Raw genomic sequence first — 12,950 nt, 5'->3', positions numbered from 1 at the left:
AAAAACTACTAATAAACCTGCAAAGAGTAAAGAAAACGAAATCCAAACTATCACTAAAGAAAATCAGCAAAACATGAAGAGCACAGAAAATCTTCAGAAACAACCACAAAACAAGTAATAAAACGGCAATAAATACATATCTATCAGTAATTACTTTGAATATAAATGGACTAAGTAATCATAAGACACAGGTAATAGAGTGGATTAAAAAGTACCTATAAGAGAATCATTTTAGACCTAAAGACACCTGCAGATTCAAAGTAAGGGGTTGGAGAAACATCTACTATGCAAGTGGATGTCAAAAGAAATCAAAGTAGCAATACTTACTTTGGACGATATGGACATTAACACAAAGACTATAATAAGAGAGAAATAAGGACACTGTATAATAATAAAGGGGACAATTTAACAAGAAGATATAGCAATTATAAATATATATGCTCAATGTGGGAGCACCCAAATACATAAAACAGTTAATAACAAACATAGAGGAAATAATTGATAATAATACAATAGCAGTAGGGGACTTTAGCAACCCCACTTACATCAGTGGACAGACAGATCTAAACAAATATCAACAAGGAAACAGTGGCTTTGAATGATACACTGGAAAAAATGGATTTAACAGATATATTCAGAATATTCCATTCTAAAACAGCAGAGTACACATTCTTTTCAAGTACACATAGGACATTTCCAGAATATATATTAGACCACAAAACCATACTCAACAAACTCAAGAAGGTTAAAGTCCTACCATGCATCTTTTCTGACCACAATTCTATGAAACTACATGTCAACCACAAGTAAAAATCTGGAAAGACCACAAATACATGGAGGTTAAATAACATGCTACTAAAACAATGAATGAGTCAACCAGCAATCAAAGAAGAAATTAAAAAGTACATTGAAACAAAAATGAAAATATAATGATCCAAAACCTTTGGGATGCTTCAAAAGCAGTTCTAAGAGGGAAGTTTATAGCAACACAGGCTTATTTCAAGAAGCAAGAAAAATCTCAAGTCAAACTCACACTTAAAGCAACTAGAAAAAGAACCCAAAAAAAAAAAAAAACCTAAAACTATCAGAAGAAAGGAATAAAGATTAGAGCAGAAATAAATGATACAGAAACTTAAAAAAAACAAGAAACAAAAAACAATAGAACAGATCACTGAAACCAGGAGCTGGTTCTTTGAAAATAAATCAGTAAAATCAATAAACCTCTAGCCAGACTTGTCAAGGAAAATAAAGGACCCAAATAAATAAAATCACAAATGAGAGAAGAAATAACAAATACCACCACAGACATACACAAATGAGAGGAGAAATAACAAACACCACCACAGACATACAGTCATTAAGAGAATAGTATGAAAAACTATATGCCAACAAATTGGACAACCCAGAAGAAATGGATAAATTCCTAGAAACCCAAAAGTGAAGGAGGAAGAAATAGAAATTTTGAAAAGACCATTTACCAGCAAAGATATTTAATCCATAATCAAAATACTCCCAACAGACAAAAGTCCAGGACCAGATGGCTATATAGGAAAATTCTACCAAACATTTAAAGAAGAATACTTATTCTTCTTAAACTTTTCCAAAAAAGAGCATAAATTTAGAAGTTTTCCTTTCTGTCAGGCCAGCATTACCCTAATACCAAAACCAGATAAAGACTCCACTAAAAAAAGAGAACTACAGGCCAATATCCCTATTAACATAGATGCAAAAATCCTCAACAAAATACTACTAGCAAACTGCATCTGACAGTACATTAAAAAATCATTTACCATAAAAAAAAAATCATTTACCATGATCAGGAATCATTATATTGTACACCTGAAACTCATAGAATACTGTATGTTAACTAATGGTAATTAAAATTTTTTAAATAATAAAATACTAACGGACAGTTTTATAAGAAAAGGAAACCACAAGCCTCCCTCCCCAAGATTTCTGTAAATCACTGGTACTTACATGCTCATGGTCAGGTTCCTCAGTTCACATATGTGGCTGCTGCTCCATTTCGATGTCTCCCAGGGAGCAAAGTTCAGTTTTTCACTGGTTTCCACAAGAAACTATGTGCATTGAGCACTGTACCTGTTATCAGTTTACTGAATATTTAGGAGTTTGGGGGGTTACATGGCACAGTGATTCATCTTCTACCCTTTTACTGGCTCTCCTATGCTCCCAGTCTTTGTCCTCTCCTGGGTCCCTCTTAATAACAACCCACAGCTCTCTCCTTTGACATGCAGAGCAGTATCCCCATGCCCAGGATGGTGCCCACCCCACTGCTACCCCAAGCTAGCTGATCAGGAATTTTCACAAGGGCAGTTGTATGGATATTATCCTAAGGAGAAACTTTCATAAAGGATTCTGAGGGGGGAAATAAAACCCTCAGTTTATCCCTCTTGTTTTGAGTAACTGCCCCCCACACTGCCTACTAACTATAGCTCACATTTACTGAGTATTCACTAAAGATCCCTGTGCTAAGTAACACATTATGATTCCCAGCCATTCATAACCCAGAGAAGCTAAACGATTTGGCCACATTACTCAGCTGGAAGGCATCAAGGCTGGGATTTGAACCCAGAGCACTTCAAGTGGGAGCCCCACTACCTTGTGCTACATGGCATACACAGGCCTAAATAGCAGTACTGACTGAGATACCATCCCAGCACTTGGACACCAGTACAGCCTTGAGCTAAACCAAAGAGGACATTCTTGTTGATGGAATCCTTTTCTGAGCCCTAAAAGGTCACTGGACATGGAACACTGGCTTCCCTTCTTTTTTCTCCTGCTTCCCATGGAGTATGTTTGACATTCTGGGCTGTGGGAGACCTGATGGTGTTTGGCAGCTCAAACACCACATCTGCCCACACATCATCGAGCTGGATGTCGCCGTGCTGCTGTGGTCTCGCGAATTAGGGAGCTCAAGTGACAGAATGGCTCTGATTTAGGATTAGAAGGACCCTGCAACCTTCCCCAGCCCTCTGGGCATTATGGAAAAGTGACCTGGAAAATCAAATGCAGAGAAGTGTCCCAAAATATAGGAGTCTTGTTTGAGGCACAGTAGAACCTATTAGCTTGAGAAATTGGTCTGAAAGTCTTATTAAAAGAGACAAACCATTCCGCCTTCTCTCCGGACTGAAAATATTGGGGGTAATACACTTTCTCTGAAGCCTGGGACCCATGTACTTCATGTCAGGATCACAGCCAACCTCTGGAAAGACTCAATTCAATGCAGGTGATAAGGGCTATTATTTTTTTTAATGGGCAGTTCTGATTAATTCTGATTTCTTTGGCCAGCCACCGACATATCTCTACCAGTCCCTCATTACTGTGAAGGTTGCAAGCCAGAAGAGCCAATGGCAAAGAGAAATGAAGTTCAAATTGTGGATTTGTCATTATTGCACAGCTCAGCAGATAACTGTCCAGCCCCCACTGCTGCTACGCACACGCACACACACACCTCCTTTCTCAATATGCTCAATTAACCCACGTGGACCCCAGAAAGCAAGGTACCATTGCATTATGAAACCTAGACTTGCTCATCTTGGCTACTTAAGAGGAATGACAAAAAGAGTCCTTCAAATGTATAGGTTAGCTATTATTATGGTGGTTGTGTTTGCTGGGTACTGATAGGTTCTGGAATAATGCAAATCACTGGAATTTAGCAGATGCTTATTCTATGCCTGGGAATGTGCTGAGGGCCTTCTTCACATGTATCATCTCTCTTTTATCCTTAGAACAACACTGTAAATCAAGGGTTGGCAAACTTTCTCTATAAAGGACCAGAAAGGAAATATTTGAGGTTTTGAAGTCTATTTTAGGTTATGTATGGTACTCAAATCTGCCACTGTAGCAACCACAGACAATATGTAAACGAAGAAGTATGGATGTGTTTCAATAAAACTGTCCTTTACAAATTCAGCCAACTAGCCAGGTTTAGCCTGTAGACCATCATGTAAACATGTTATTCCCATTCTGGAAGTTGGGTTCTTTTCTCTCTCCTACATCCTTCTTCCTCCCTGGTCTTCCATTCTGGTTCTAGTTCTGGAAGAAGAATAGAATAAAAGATGTTTTTGCACATGACTTCCCAGGGAGAATTGGCTGTTCTCTCTCAACAAAAGGGAGAAGGATCATTTTCATGAAAATCCTGCGTCCATGGTGGCTGTAGAGTCCTATTGGTCACCTGTCAATCTAGCTGCTTGTCTAAAAGCTTGGTATAGGCTGTGGCAGACCTCACTGATGAAAGACTGGCTCCCAAGCTGCTCTCAAAAGCCTTGGTGGGTCTTTATGAGTCTCAGGGACATTTTCCATTACCTTGCCAATGGTCTAACACAGGGCCTCTTTGTTCACACTGGGTGGTCCCCAGCAAGCCTGCAGGTGCAATCTTAGCTCCCCTCTGAGCCCCAAATATGGGCCTGTAGACCTAGACAGGGTCCATCTCCATGCCCTTTAGAAACTGGGAATTTGAGGAAGCTTTGGCCTCTCTGAGCCCCAACACCTGCCACCTACCTGAATACTCTTTCCCCAACTAAAGTCATCTAACAGCTCCACAGATCCAGGGAATAAATTATCTGTCTCTCCTTCTCGACGGCACTGTAAATGTAGGGAACCATTAGGATCTCAGACTAGGGTTTCTCAATCTCTGCTCTACTGATATCTGGAGCGGGATTGCACTCGGGAGCAATCGTGCGCACTGTAGGATGGTTAGCAGCATCCTGGCCTCTACAAGCTAGATGCCCACAGCAACCCTCAGGTGTGACCATCAAAAATGTCTGCAGACACTGCCAAATGTCCCCTGGCTGACAAAACAACCTTGAGCTGAAAACCACTGTCTGGTTAAAGGGCAACCATTGCCTTTTGCTCTCAGCTGTAGGTTCCAACTCTCAATTCCAGAAAAATAGGATCACCATTTCCCACCTAATATGCTAATACTTCTAGCCAGTGTGTCCTGCAGGCAATAAGAACAGCTTGGTAATAAATGAGATCAACACTCCCCACCCCTCCCTTGACCCCTCTCTGTGACCTCTCCCTTGCCCCAGCTCTGTATGCAGTACTGGCCTGAGAAGACCTCCGGGTGCTATGGGCCCATCCAGGTGGAGTTTGTGTCGGCAGACATCGATGAGGACATCATCCACAGAATATTCCGCATCTGTAACATGGCTCGGGTAAGCATACAGCCACTATTGCCTCCCATGCAGCTCCCCCACCCCAAAACAGATGGGGTCTGGCGGGAGAGGATGAGACACACCAACCAGGAGTCTGTGCTGTGCTCTCCCGATAATCCCATCTTTGGGGAAGCAATGCCTCTGCCGGTTCCAGCTCCAGACCCAACAATGGCTCCAGCACTCAGAGATGCATGGGGAGACACCAGCCTGCCATCTGCCTGTTTCCCGACACACTTGTTGCCATGTAGTCAAAACTTCTCAGGAATTAGCGCTTCCCTGCTGTGTCGCACTGTGTTGGCATGAGTTGATTCAGGCTTTGATTGGATCCAGTAAGCTTTGGGCTAGGCTCTGAGAACACCAAGATGAAAAATAATCAGTTGCTTCCCTGGGGAAACTCACAGGCTAGGTTGAGGAATACTGGGTGGGAAGAGCAGATCAGTAGTCTATGAAATAGCTAATGAAGACTGTAGTCTTTACCGGGGGTCCAGGGTGGACAGACTCGGACTCTGCCCTCAGTTCACTGTCCAGTGGTAACATGAGATACGTTCTTGCACACGAACCTCAGGAAGAGAGATGAATTCTGCCCAGTAGAGTGAGTTGGGGAAGGTGTTTCCTACAGAAAGGGATATTTGAATTGGGTTTTGGAAACTGAGTAGTTTTGCAGGTAGAGGGGGTGCAGGGAAGACCTGGCAGGAGAGTCAGTGTGCACAAAGGTGTAAGGATGAGACTGGGAGAGTCACAGACTGTGATGACACGGCATACAGCCCACTTAGTCTGTCTTCCATTACAATGCTGCATCCCCAGAAACACAGCCCTAACAGCTTCTCTGCTCTCAGCCTCAGGACGGGTACCGCATAGTCCAGCACCTCCAGTACATTGGCTGGCCCGCCTACCGTGACACGCCCCCCTCCAAGCGCTCTCTGCTAAAAGTGGTCCGCCGGCTGGAGAAGTGGCAGGAGCAGTATGATGGGAGGGAGGGACGCACCGTGGTCCACTGCCTGTGAGTACCGGGGCGGGGCCTCAGGGGCAGCGGGGTGCCAGTGACAGGGCGTCTGTCCTTGAGGATGACAGTGCCACAAACACCAGCCATAGGCATGCCTGGCCGTACCACCTCCCAACCTCTTTCAGAGGCCATGGGGTGTGTGTTCAAGGAAATGTAGTCTTTCAGGGACTGGGGTTGCCAGTTTGTTGTCCTAAACTAAGGTTATATGACACACCATTGATGCAGAGCCTGGTGACCGTTCACAGACCACTCCACATCACTCTTAGTAGGGAGATGAGCCCCAGCCCCCAACAGGAGGCACAATGTGTGCTGTCAGTCACCAGAAAGCTAGGACAGAGTGGGTTCCACTGTCTAGATCCTCTAATTATTTCCTAAAGGAGGGAAAGAAGAAAAGGGCATATGTTGATTGAGTTTGATGCCAGGTATTTTAAGTGACTCTTAAAATACCATCTATGAGGTAGATTTTATCATGCTATAGTGAAAAATCTGAGGCACAGAACAGGTGAGGGATTGGGCAGCCGAGAGAGGAGAGGAGCTTTGATTTCAGTCCACTGGCATGTAAGTTAAGATGCTGTTAACCCACACCACCTCTGAGTGAACCAAAGACTCATCCACCATGTCCTCCTGCGGGGGCATCTCTTGCTATGGGGGTACTGGGAAAACAGGGACACAGAGAGCCTGAAAGGAAGGCAATGCCCCTGAGGGGTTGACTGATGGATGCAGAGACCTCTGGGAACACATTCCCATGGCACAGTGGGCTCACGGCTGTGTTGCTATGTCCATTACTGGGGTACGCTGGAACCTTCACCACTTTTCTCAGAATGGGCAAAGCTGGGGCACAGAGTTTCCCAAATAGACGTTGATGTCATAATGCCAGGTGGAGGTCAGGCTCCTTAGAGGACTGTGGCTGAAAGCCTGTCTTCAAGAAAGTCAGTTGAGTGAGCCTCAGTTTCCTCATCTGTCCAATGGGTATGTTGAAATAGGTCATCTTAAGACCCTATAGTGCTTGGTCATGAAATATTTAGAGAACAAACACAATTTATCTTCCAACATACAGATTCATGACACCATGGTAGCAATTATGCAAATGTGGTAAAGGCTGTTACTTCAGAGCCTGTGTTTAGAGTCTACCCTAAGAGTATAGAGTGACCTCAGAGAAGGGTTCTGCAAAGATTTCGGACCCAGAGCACCTCTGTAGCCTTAACAGCCATGTGTGCCATATCTGACTGGCAACCATTCCCTTAGAACGTGGAAGGTTGGGGGAAAGTGACTGAGAGGACTCTAGTCTCTTAAAATCTGTCAGAGAAGATGGGAGCAAGCTCTTCCCTTTTTAGAGTAAAGATGTCTGGAGCCATTAATAACACCTTACGGATCTCAGGATCGAGTTCAGTCTTTTTAAAACCAGCTTATAGTTCATTGTTCCCTTCTTTCAAATAGGTGCTGCATGCACGTGTCAGGAAAACTCGACAGACACACACACACACACACACACACACACACACACACACACACACCCCTTAAGGACACCACCTATAAAAATCCTTTTTTCCCAAAGAATGCAAATCACAAACCAGGGTTCAGGAAGATGCTGTGAGGTGTCAGTGTCACACTGATGGGTGACAGGAGCCAAACCAAGCTAGTTCTGCCCACATCCCAGAAACTGGCAGCTGGTTCCCTGCAGACTCACCCCTGCTCCCTCCAGATCCCTCCCACACACTCCGGTGGCCTCACCTTAGCACAGAGCCATTTACCTCTTTCTCTTGAACTCTGCTGTTCTTGCATCAGAAAGTACTAAACCTCCTTTTCCAGGGGGCGGGGGGGAGGGGTCCATTCCTACTCTTTCCCATGTGATTGTTTTTCAGCCTGCTTTTTTGCAGGAGTACCTTTTTTTCCATGCCTCCCCGAGCCAAGGTGACCAGCAGTTTGAACTGAAGGAAAGCACAGGCATGTCCTCCTATCAACAGGGACCTTGGCATCCTTGGCGGCCAGAGATACCACAAGAGACCCTGAAATGCACTGGCCAGTGAATGGAGGGCAACTGTCTGTACTTGAAACATCTGCTCACTGGGTGTCCTGTAGTTAAAACATCTGGGAAATCCAGTGCCTTAGTTTCCATCCAGATGTTCTTTAGACACAGGCCATTACATGAAATCATTAGTTGCTCTTGGCAACATGCCCAGGATTTCTGAATAAGGTAGTTTCCTTAAAGGGACTTTCTGTAAATAGTTGGAGGGGCGTTTTCATGAACGTGAATTATGGAGCACCAGAAAGAAGGGACAGAGAGATGACCCTGCTGGGAGTCCTCTAGCTCCACTCTCCAGATTGACAGGGTCTTGCTTAAACCAGGGGGTCCAGAGACCTGTCATCTCAAGATAGAGCATCTCAGACCCACCCAGACCCACCCCTAAACTTAGGCTGGCTGACCTGAGGCTACCAGCGACATCTCTGGTGTTTCTGTCCTTAGTGGATGGAAAGAACTATGATTAAAACCACCTGGAACCTTCCACTGGCTTCACCGGATGTGTAGGTGGACCGAGAGCCTCCTTTTAGACAAGGATACAGGCACTACACGTCCAGACACACACACTCTGTCACATTGCTTGGGTCAGTGTACCGTGTGTGACTTTCACATGCTCATAGAACCAAAGAAACTTTCAGCTAATTGAATTCTCAAAGAGCATCTAGTCCCAGCCCCTCCATTATATGAACAGGGAATGACTTGTTCAAGGTCAAAGCAGGCTCATGGCAGTAGTGGGACTCAAACCACTAAGGCTTGCACCATAGTGTGACTTTGCATTTGCTCGGGCAGCCACTCCCCCACGACTGCTGATGTGGCTTTAGCATCAGCAGGTGCCTGGGGGGGGTGACCCAGGAAGATGGCTTACCTCTTCACTCTGTGTGTAGAAATGGGGGCGGCCGCAGCGGAACCTTCTGTGCTATCTGCAGCGTGTGTGAGATGATCCAGCAGCAAAACATCATTGACGTGTTCCACATTGTGAAAACACTGCGTAACAACAAGTCCAACATGGTGGAGACCCTGGTGAGTGTCGCAAGAACCTTCTTCCACAGCTGGGGGCCAACCCTAGTTCCCCTGACCTGGAGAAAACCGCATCATCTAGTAAAAAAAAAAAAACACCCAACATCGGGGCGCTTATTGAGCCCTAACAGTCTACACCCTTTGCACACGGTTTTCTGCTCTGCTCCCGTCCCTTCCAACCGCACCAACTTCCTTCCCCTGCAGGGCAGTCCAAATATTAATCCTGACCCACTAATCCTCATATCACTAATTCAGGCTTAGGGGAAGGGATTCTGGATTAGTAGAGTGTGAATTATATTTTCAGTTCAGTCCAGTCCTATCTTAATTAACCTATGTGAATTGCACAGTGTAAGCACAGGGCTCGGACACTGTGGAGAAAGTGATGGAAAGTAGGTGGGCAGGCAGAGCCCAGACCATAAGGCCTGGTGCAGTGATGGGAAAGGACCATACACAAGGAACTTTGATAGAGTCTTAACCTAATCGAAGCATGGTCCTGCTTAGATTCTCGTGCTCAGACCAGCAGTGTCAGCATCAACTAGATGCTTGTTAGAAACGCAGAATCTAAACCCACTCCAGGTTTACCCAGAATTTACATTTTAGAAAGATCCTGGGTGCTTCATATGCACCTTACAGTCTGAGAAGCACCAGTGTCCAAAACAGTGAAAAAGAAGAGCATGATCCCCTTGGGCATCTGGAAAAGCACGGGTGTCAGCAGGCACTGGGCAAAACTCGGGGCCATGTCCAGATATGGATAAGTATGTGGATAATTTTGAGTCGACTGTTAGTATGGATGTAGATAAAGTTTCTTCCAAGGTCTGTGTCTCTAACCTAAATGCATTTCTCTTTTCCTTTTCATCTCTCTCTCACCCTCTCTGCTGCTTCTCTGCCTCTCCCCCTCTCAGGAACAGTATAAATTTGTATACGAGGTGGCACTGGAATATTTAAGCTCCTTTTAGCCCAACGGGATGGGGAACCTGCTGGAGCCCAGAGGCTGCTGCAGCCAAACCCCCTTTTCCTGTGAATGGCAGTGACTGGGCTCAGGGGCTGAGAGGCGGCCCCCTGCCCAACTCCAAGGAGAAGACTGGTGGTCCCGTGTTCCGTGGTGGGCCCTGCACCTTCTGAGGGGTCTCCTGTAGCTGTGGGGATGCTGCTCTGAAAGGCCCAGGCTTCCCTTCCACACCCAACCAGCCACAGCCATGGGCCCACACACACGTGCCCACGGCAAGGCCCTGGATTTTTTTTGGTTCCCAGATCTCTTGCTTTTGTTCTTTTCAAGTTTGCGAATCTCATGACAAAGCCGACTGTGCGAGTGTTGGGGCGTGACAGGCTCAACTGCACCTCCCTGCCTCATGTGTCCTGGAGAGTAGAGGAGATGTCTGTTCTGTCCCTCCATGCCGTCATGGAAATGATAGGGTTCCTGGAAGGGGAGGGGGTCCCTGCTCTGCTGCCCGCTGCAGGCTCCTTCAGAGATCTCTGGCACTGGATGCCTGCCGGTCTGGATCAGTGTGACCCCGGGAAGCTCCTGAGACCACAGCAGAGGCCCCCATTCTCACATGTAATCTGCATGGGGCTTGGCCCGATACCATTTTGAACCTCTCCCCCAGCCTAGGCCTTGACCTGTCATTCGCTGGCCAGCCTGCTGTGTCCACAGCCCTTTGATAAAGGTTCTCTTTGCTTTTTTTGTAATCGGTGGGAGGGGGAGCATGGAGCGTTGCTGCTCTTTCCTTGTCTTTGTGAAAAGGAACCATCTCTCGGGGGCAGGGCTCTGGCTGACCTTGTGTTTCTTGGGTGGTGGCTTCCTTTAGGAGAGAGAAGAGATTTGGTTATTTTCCAAAGTGTATAGGGGAAGAAAACTTTCTCTGGGCACGTAAAATCCTAGCCTCTTATGTCAAAGTGAAAGCGGGAGAGAAGTTTGGATGTGTAACTATAAGACAAATCTCTCGGGCCTGTAATCTTTCCTGGCAATGTCCTTAAAAGATCTCACCATAGGACAGCACTGCCATTGAACAAGGCAACAGGCTAGTCTGAAGAAAGTCCCTTCAGATGGGGCAAATAGGATACCAGCTTTGTGCACAATCTTGGATCTCCAAATTTGAATTCCTTTCTGGAGAAACCCCTAGCTGCCATCTTGAAAAAGGCCTTCAATGGGCCCAGTTATTGTTTAGTTTAAAATAGGCCAAGGAGATCACACCCGAGGGATCTAGGGTCTTGTCCAAAGAATGGGTGAGTCAGTGACATGGAAGCAATATTGCTGAGCATCTACTGTACAGCAGGTTTGGCACATTCCTCAGACAGTCCTAGAGCCCCAATGAGAGAACTACCAACCTGTCATCTCCACTTCACAAATGAGGAAACTGAGTCATCTTCCTCCTTGATGAAATTCTGGGTCCCGGAAAGGCAGATACTGGTGATAAGACCTACTTGTACTGTTTTCTTCATCTTTCACAGCAAAGCGGTTATTTTATGGAGGGAAAATAAGGCCAGAAACTTCTGAGCAGAGAATTCCACAATGGAGTTCTCTTCCTTTCTGATGCGAGTTCTTCTGGGAAGCCCAGTATTTCAGATATATTTCAGTAACTCCTTCCCAGATCCCCAGGAAAGCTAGCCCCATCTAATTTCTTAGCCAATGAGAAAAGTTGCCCGTTTCCTCAGGCTATGAGGTCTGCAAGCCAGGGACATGCTCTACCTTGATCTCTACTAGATGTTCAGGCACAGTATCTGGCAGCCTCAGGCTTTGGATCTAGGAAGCTCTACTTGGAGGCTGGTCTGGCCCCAGACAGAGGATGGGGAGCACAGAATTCAATAAGGCACAGTTTTTCTCCCCAAGAGTTCACTGTATACTGGGGAAATTAAGCCCAAGTGCAGAAGTGGTGGAGCATACAAGCCCGCCTAGGGCTTCCTAGAGGAGGTCGGGTTCATTCCAGCTGGGTCTCAACAGGTAGAAAAAGGAAGGAAGGGAAATCAGTCCAAGAGATCAGGATGTGTAGTGGCAAAGAGGTGTGAAAACTCCTTGGGCCTGGGCGGGCAGGTGAGAGGTGAGCCCAGCTGAAGGAAAGCATGACAGGAGGGGTGGCAGGGATGAGCCGAGGTCAGGGAGAAGAGTGTTCCACCAAAAGCACACTTACCCCTGCAGGCAACAGGGAGCAAAGGGAGCTTCTGAGTGATGAGCTCAGCTCAGTGTTAGAGAAGACTCTCTCTGGGGCCAGTGGGGCTGCCTCCTTTCCTTTCATCAGACACTGTGAAAACATTCCCTTAAGTGTGTGCTTTTTAATATCACATCTATTTGTCTGTCTGCTCATTATTTTGTTGCTGGAACAAAATATGCAGTGGATCATGAGACTCCGCTCTGGTGAGAAACTCAGGGTCTCTGCTCTCCCATGGAGCAGGGTGACCAATGCAGGCCCATGAGGATGGGACATGAAAGGAGCCCACAGAAACTGTTCCCATTGGCATGGACTCTGGAGCTGTCTGGAAGTCCAGGGACACCAGATGTGATCACAGAAGGGCTGTCACTTTGCAGGTTCAAAAGGAAGCATCTCAAAGGGAAGGAAGGCAAAGGAGCCCCCCAGTGAACTCACTCTTCTCCTTTGATGGGTCCTTTCCCCAGTGTGCTTGAGCAGGTCCCCAGGCCCCAGCTCTCACTGGTCATACTGGCTTCCCCTGGCTCCAGTCCACTGCTCCAACCAGCCATCACACAGCCTTCAAGGAGCCTGTAGCAGAGCAAATCAAATGC

The 12,950-nt window shown here is 46.3% G+C and overlaps 1 protein-coding gene across 1 annotated transcript in view; it reads left to right on the top strand.

Annotated features, from left to right (window-relative positions):
• The window catches only part of PTPRT (protein tyrosine phosphatase receptor type T), an 803,437-nt gene extending 792,864 nt beyond the window's left edge, over positions 1-10,573 (top strand). Inside the window, exons 33-36 of the mRNA XM_039227066.1 lie at positions 5,052-5,177; positions 6,014-6,177; positions 9,085-9,220; positions 10,120-10,573. Of these exons, the coding sequence (XP_039082997.1) occupies positions 5,052-5,177; positions 6,014-6,177; positions 9,085-9,220; positions 10,120-10,173 (480 nt within the window). The 3' untranslated portion in view covers positions 10,174-10,573. The remainder of the gene's footprint in view (positions 1-5,051; positions 5,178-6,013; positions 6,178-9,084; positions 9,221-10,119) is intronic.
• The last annotated feature ends 2,377 nt before the right edge of the window (positions 10,574-12,950 follow it).

This window comes from Hyaena hyaena, unplaced genomic scaffold (genome assembly GCF_003009895.1).
Source record: "Hyaena hyaena isolate Hyena2069 unplaced genomic scaffold, ASM300989v1 scaffold_25, whole genome shotgun sequence".
NCBI classification, from domain to species: domain Eukaryota; kingdom Metazoa; phylum Chordata; class Mammalia; order Carnivora; family Hyaenidae; genus Hyaena; species Hyaena hyaena.
This window is presented reverse-complemented; position numbering and strand designations above follow the sequence as displayed.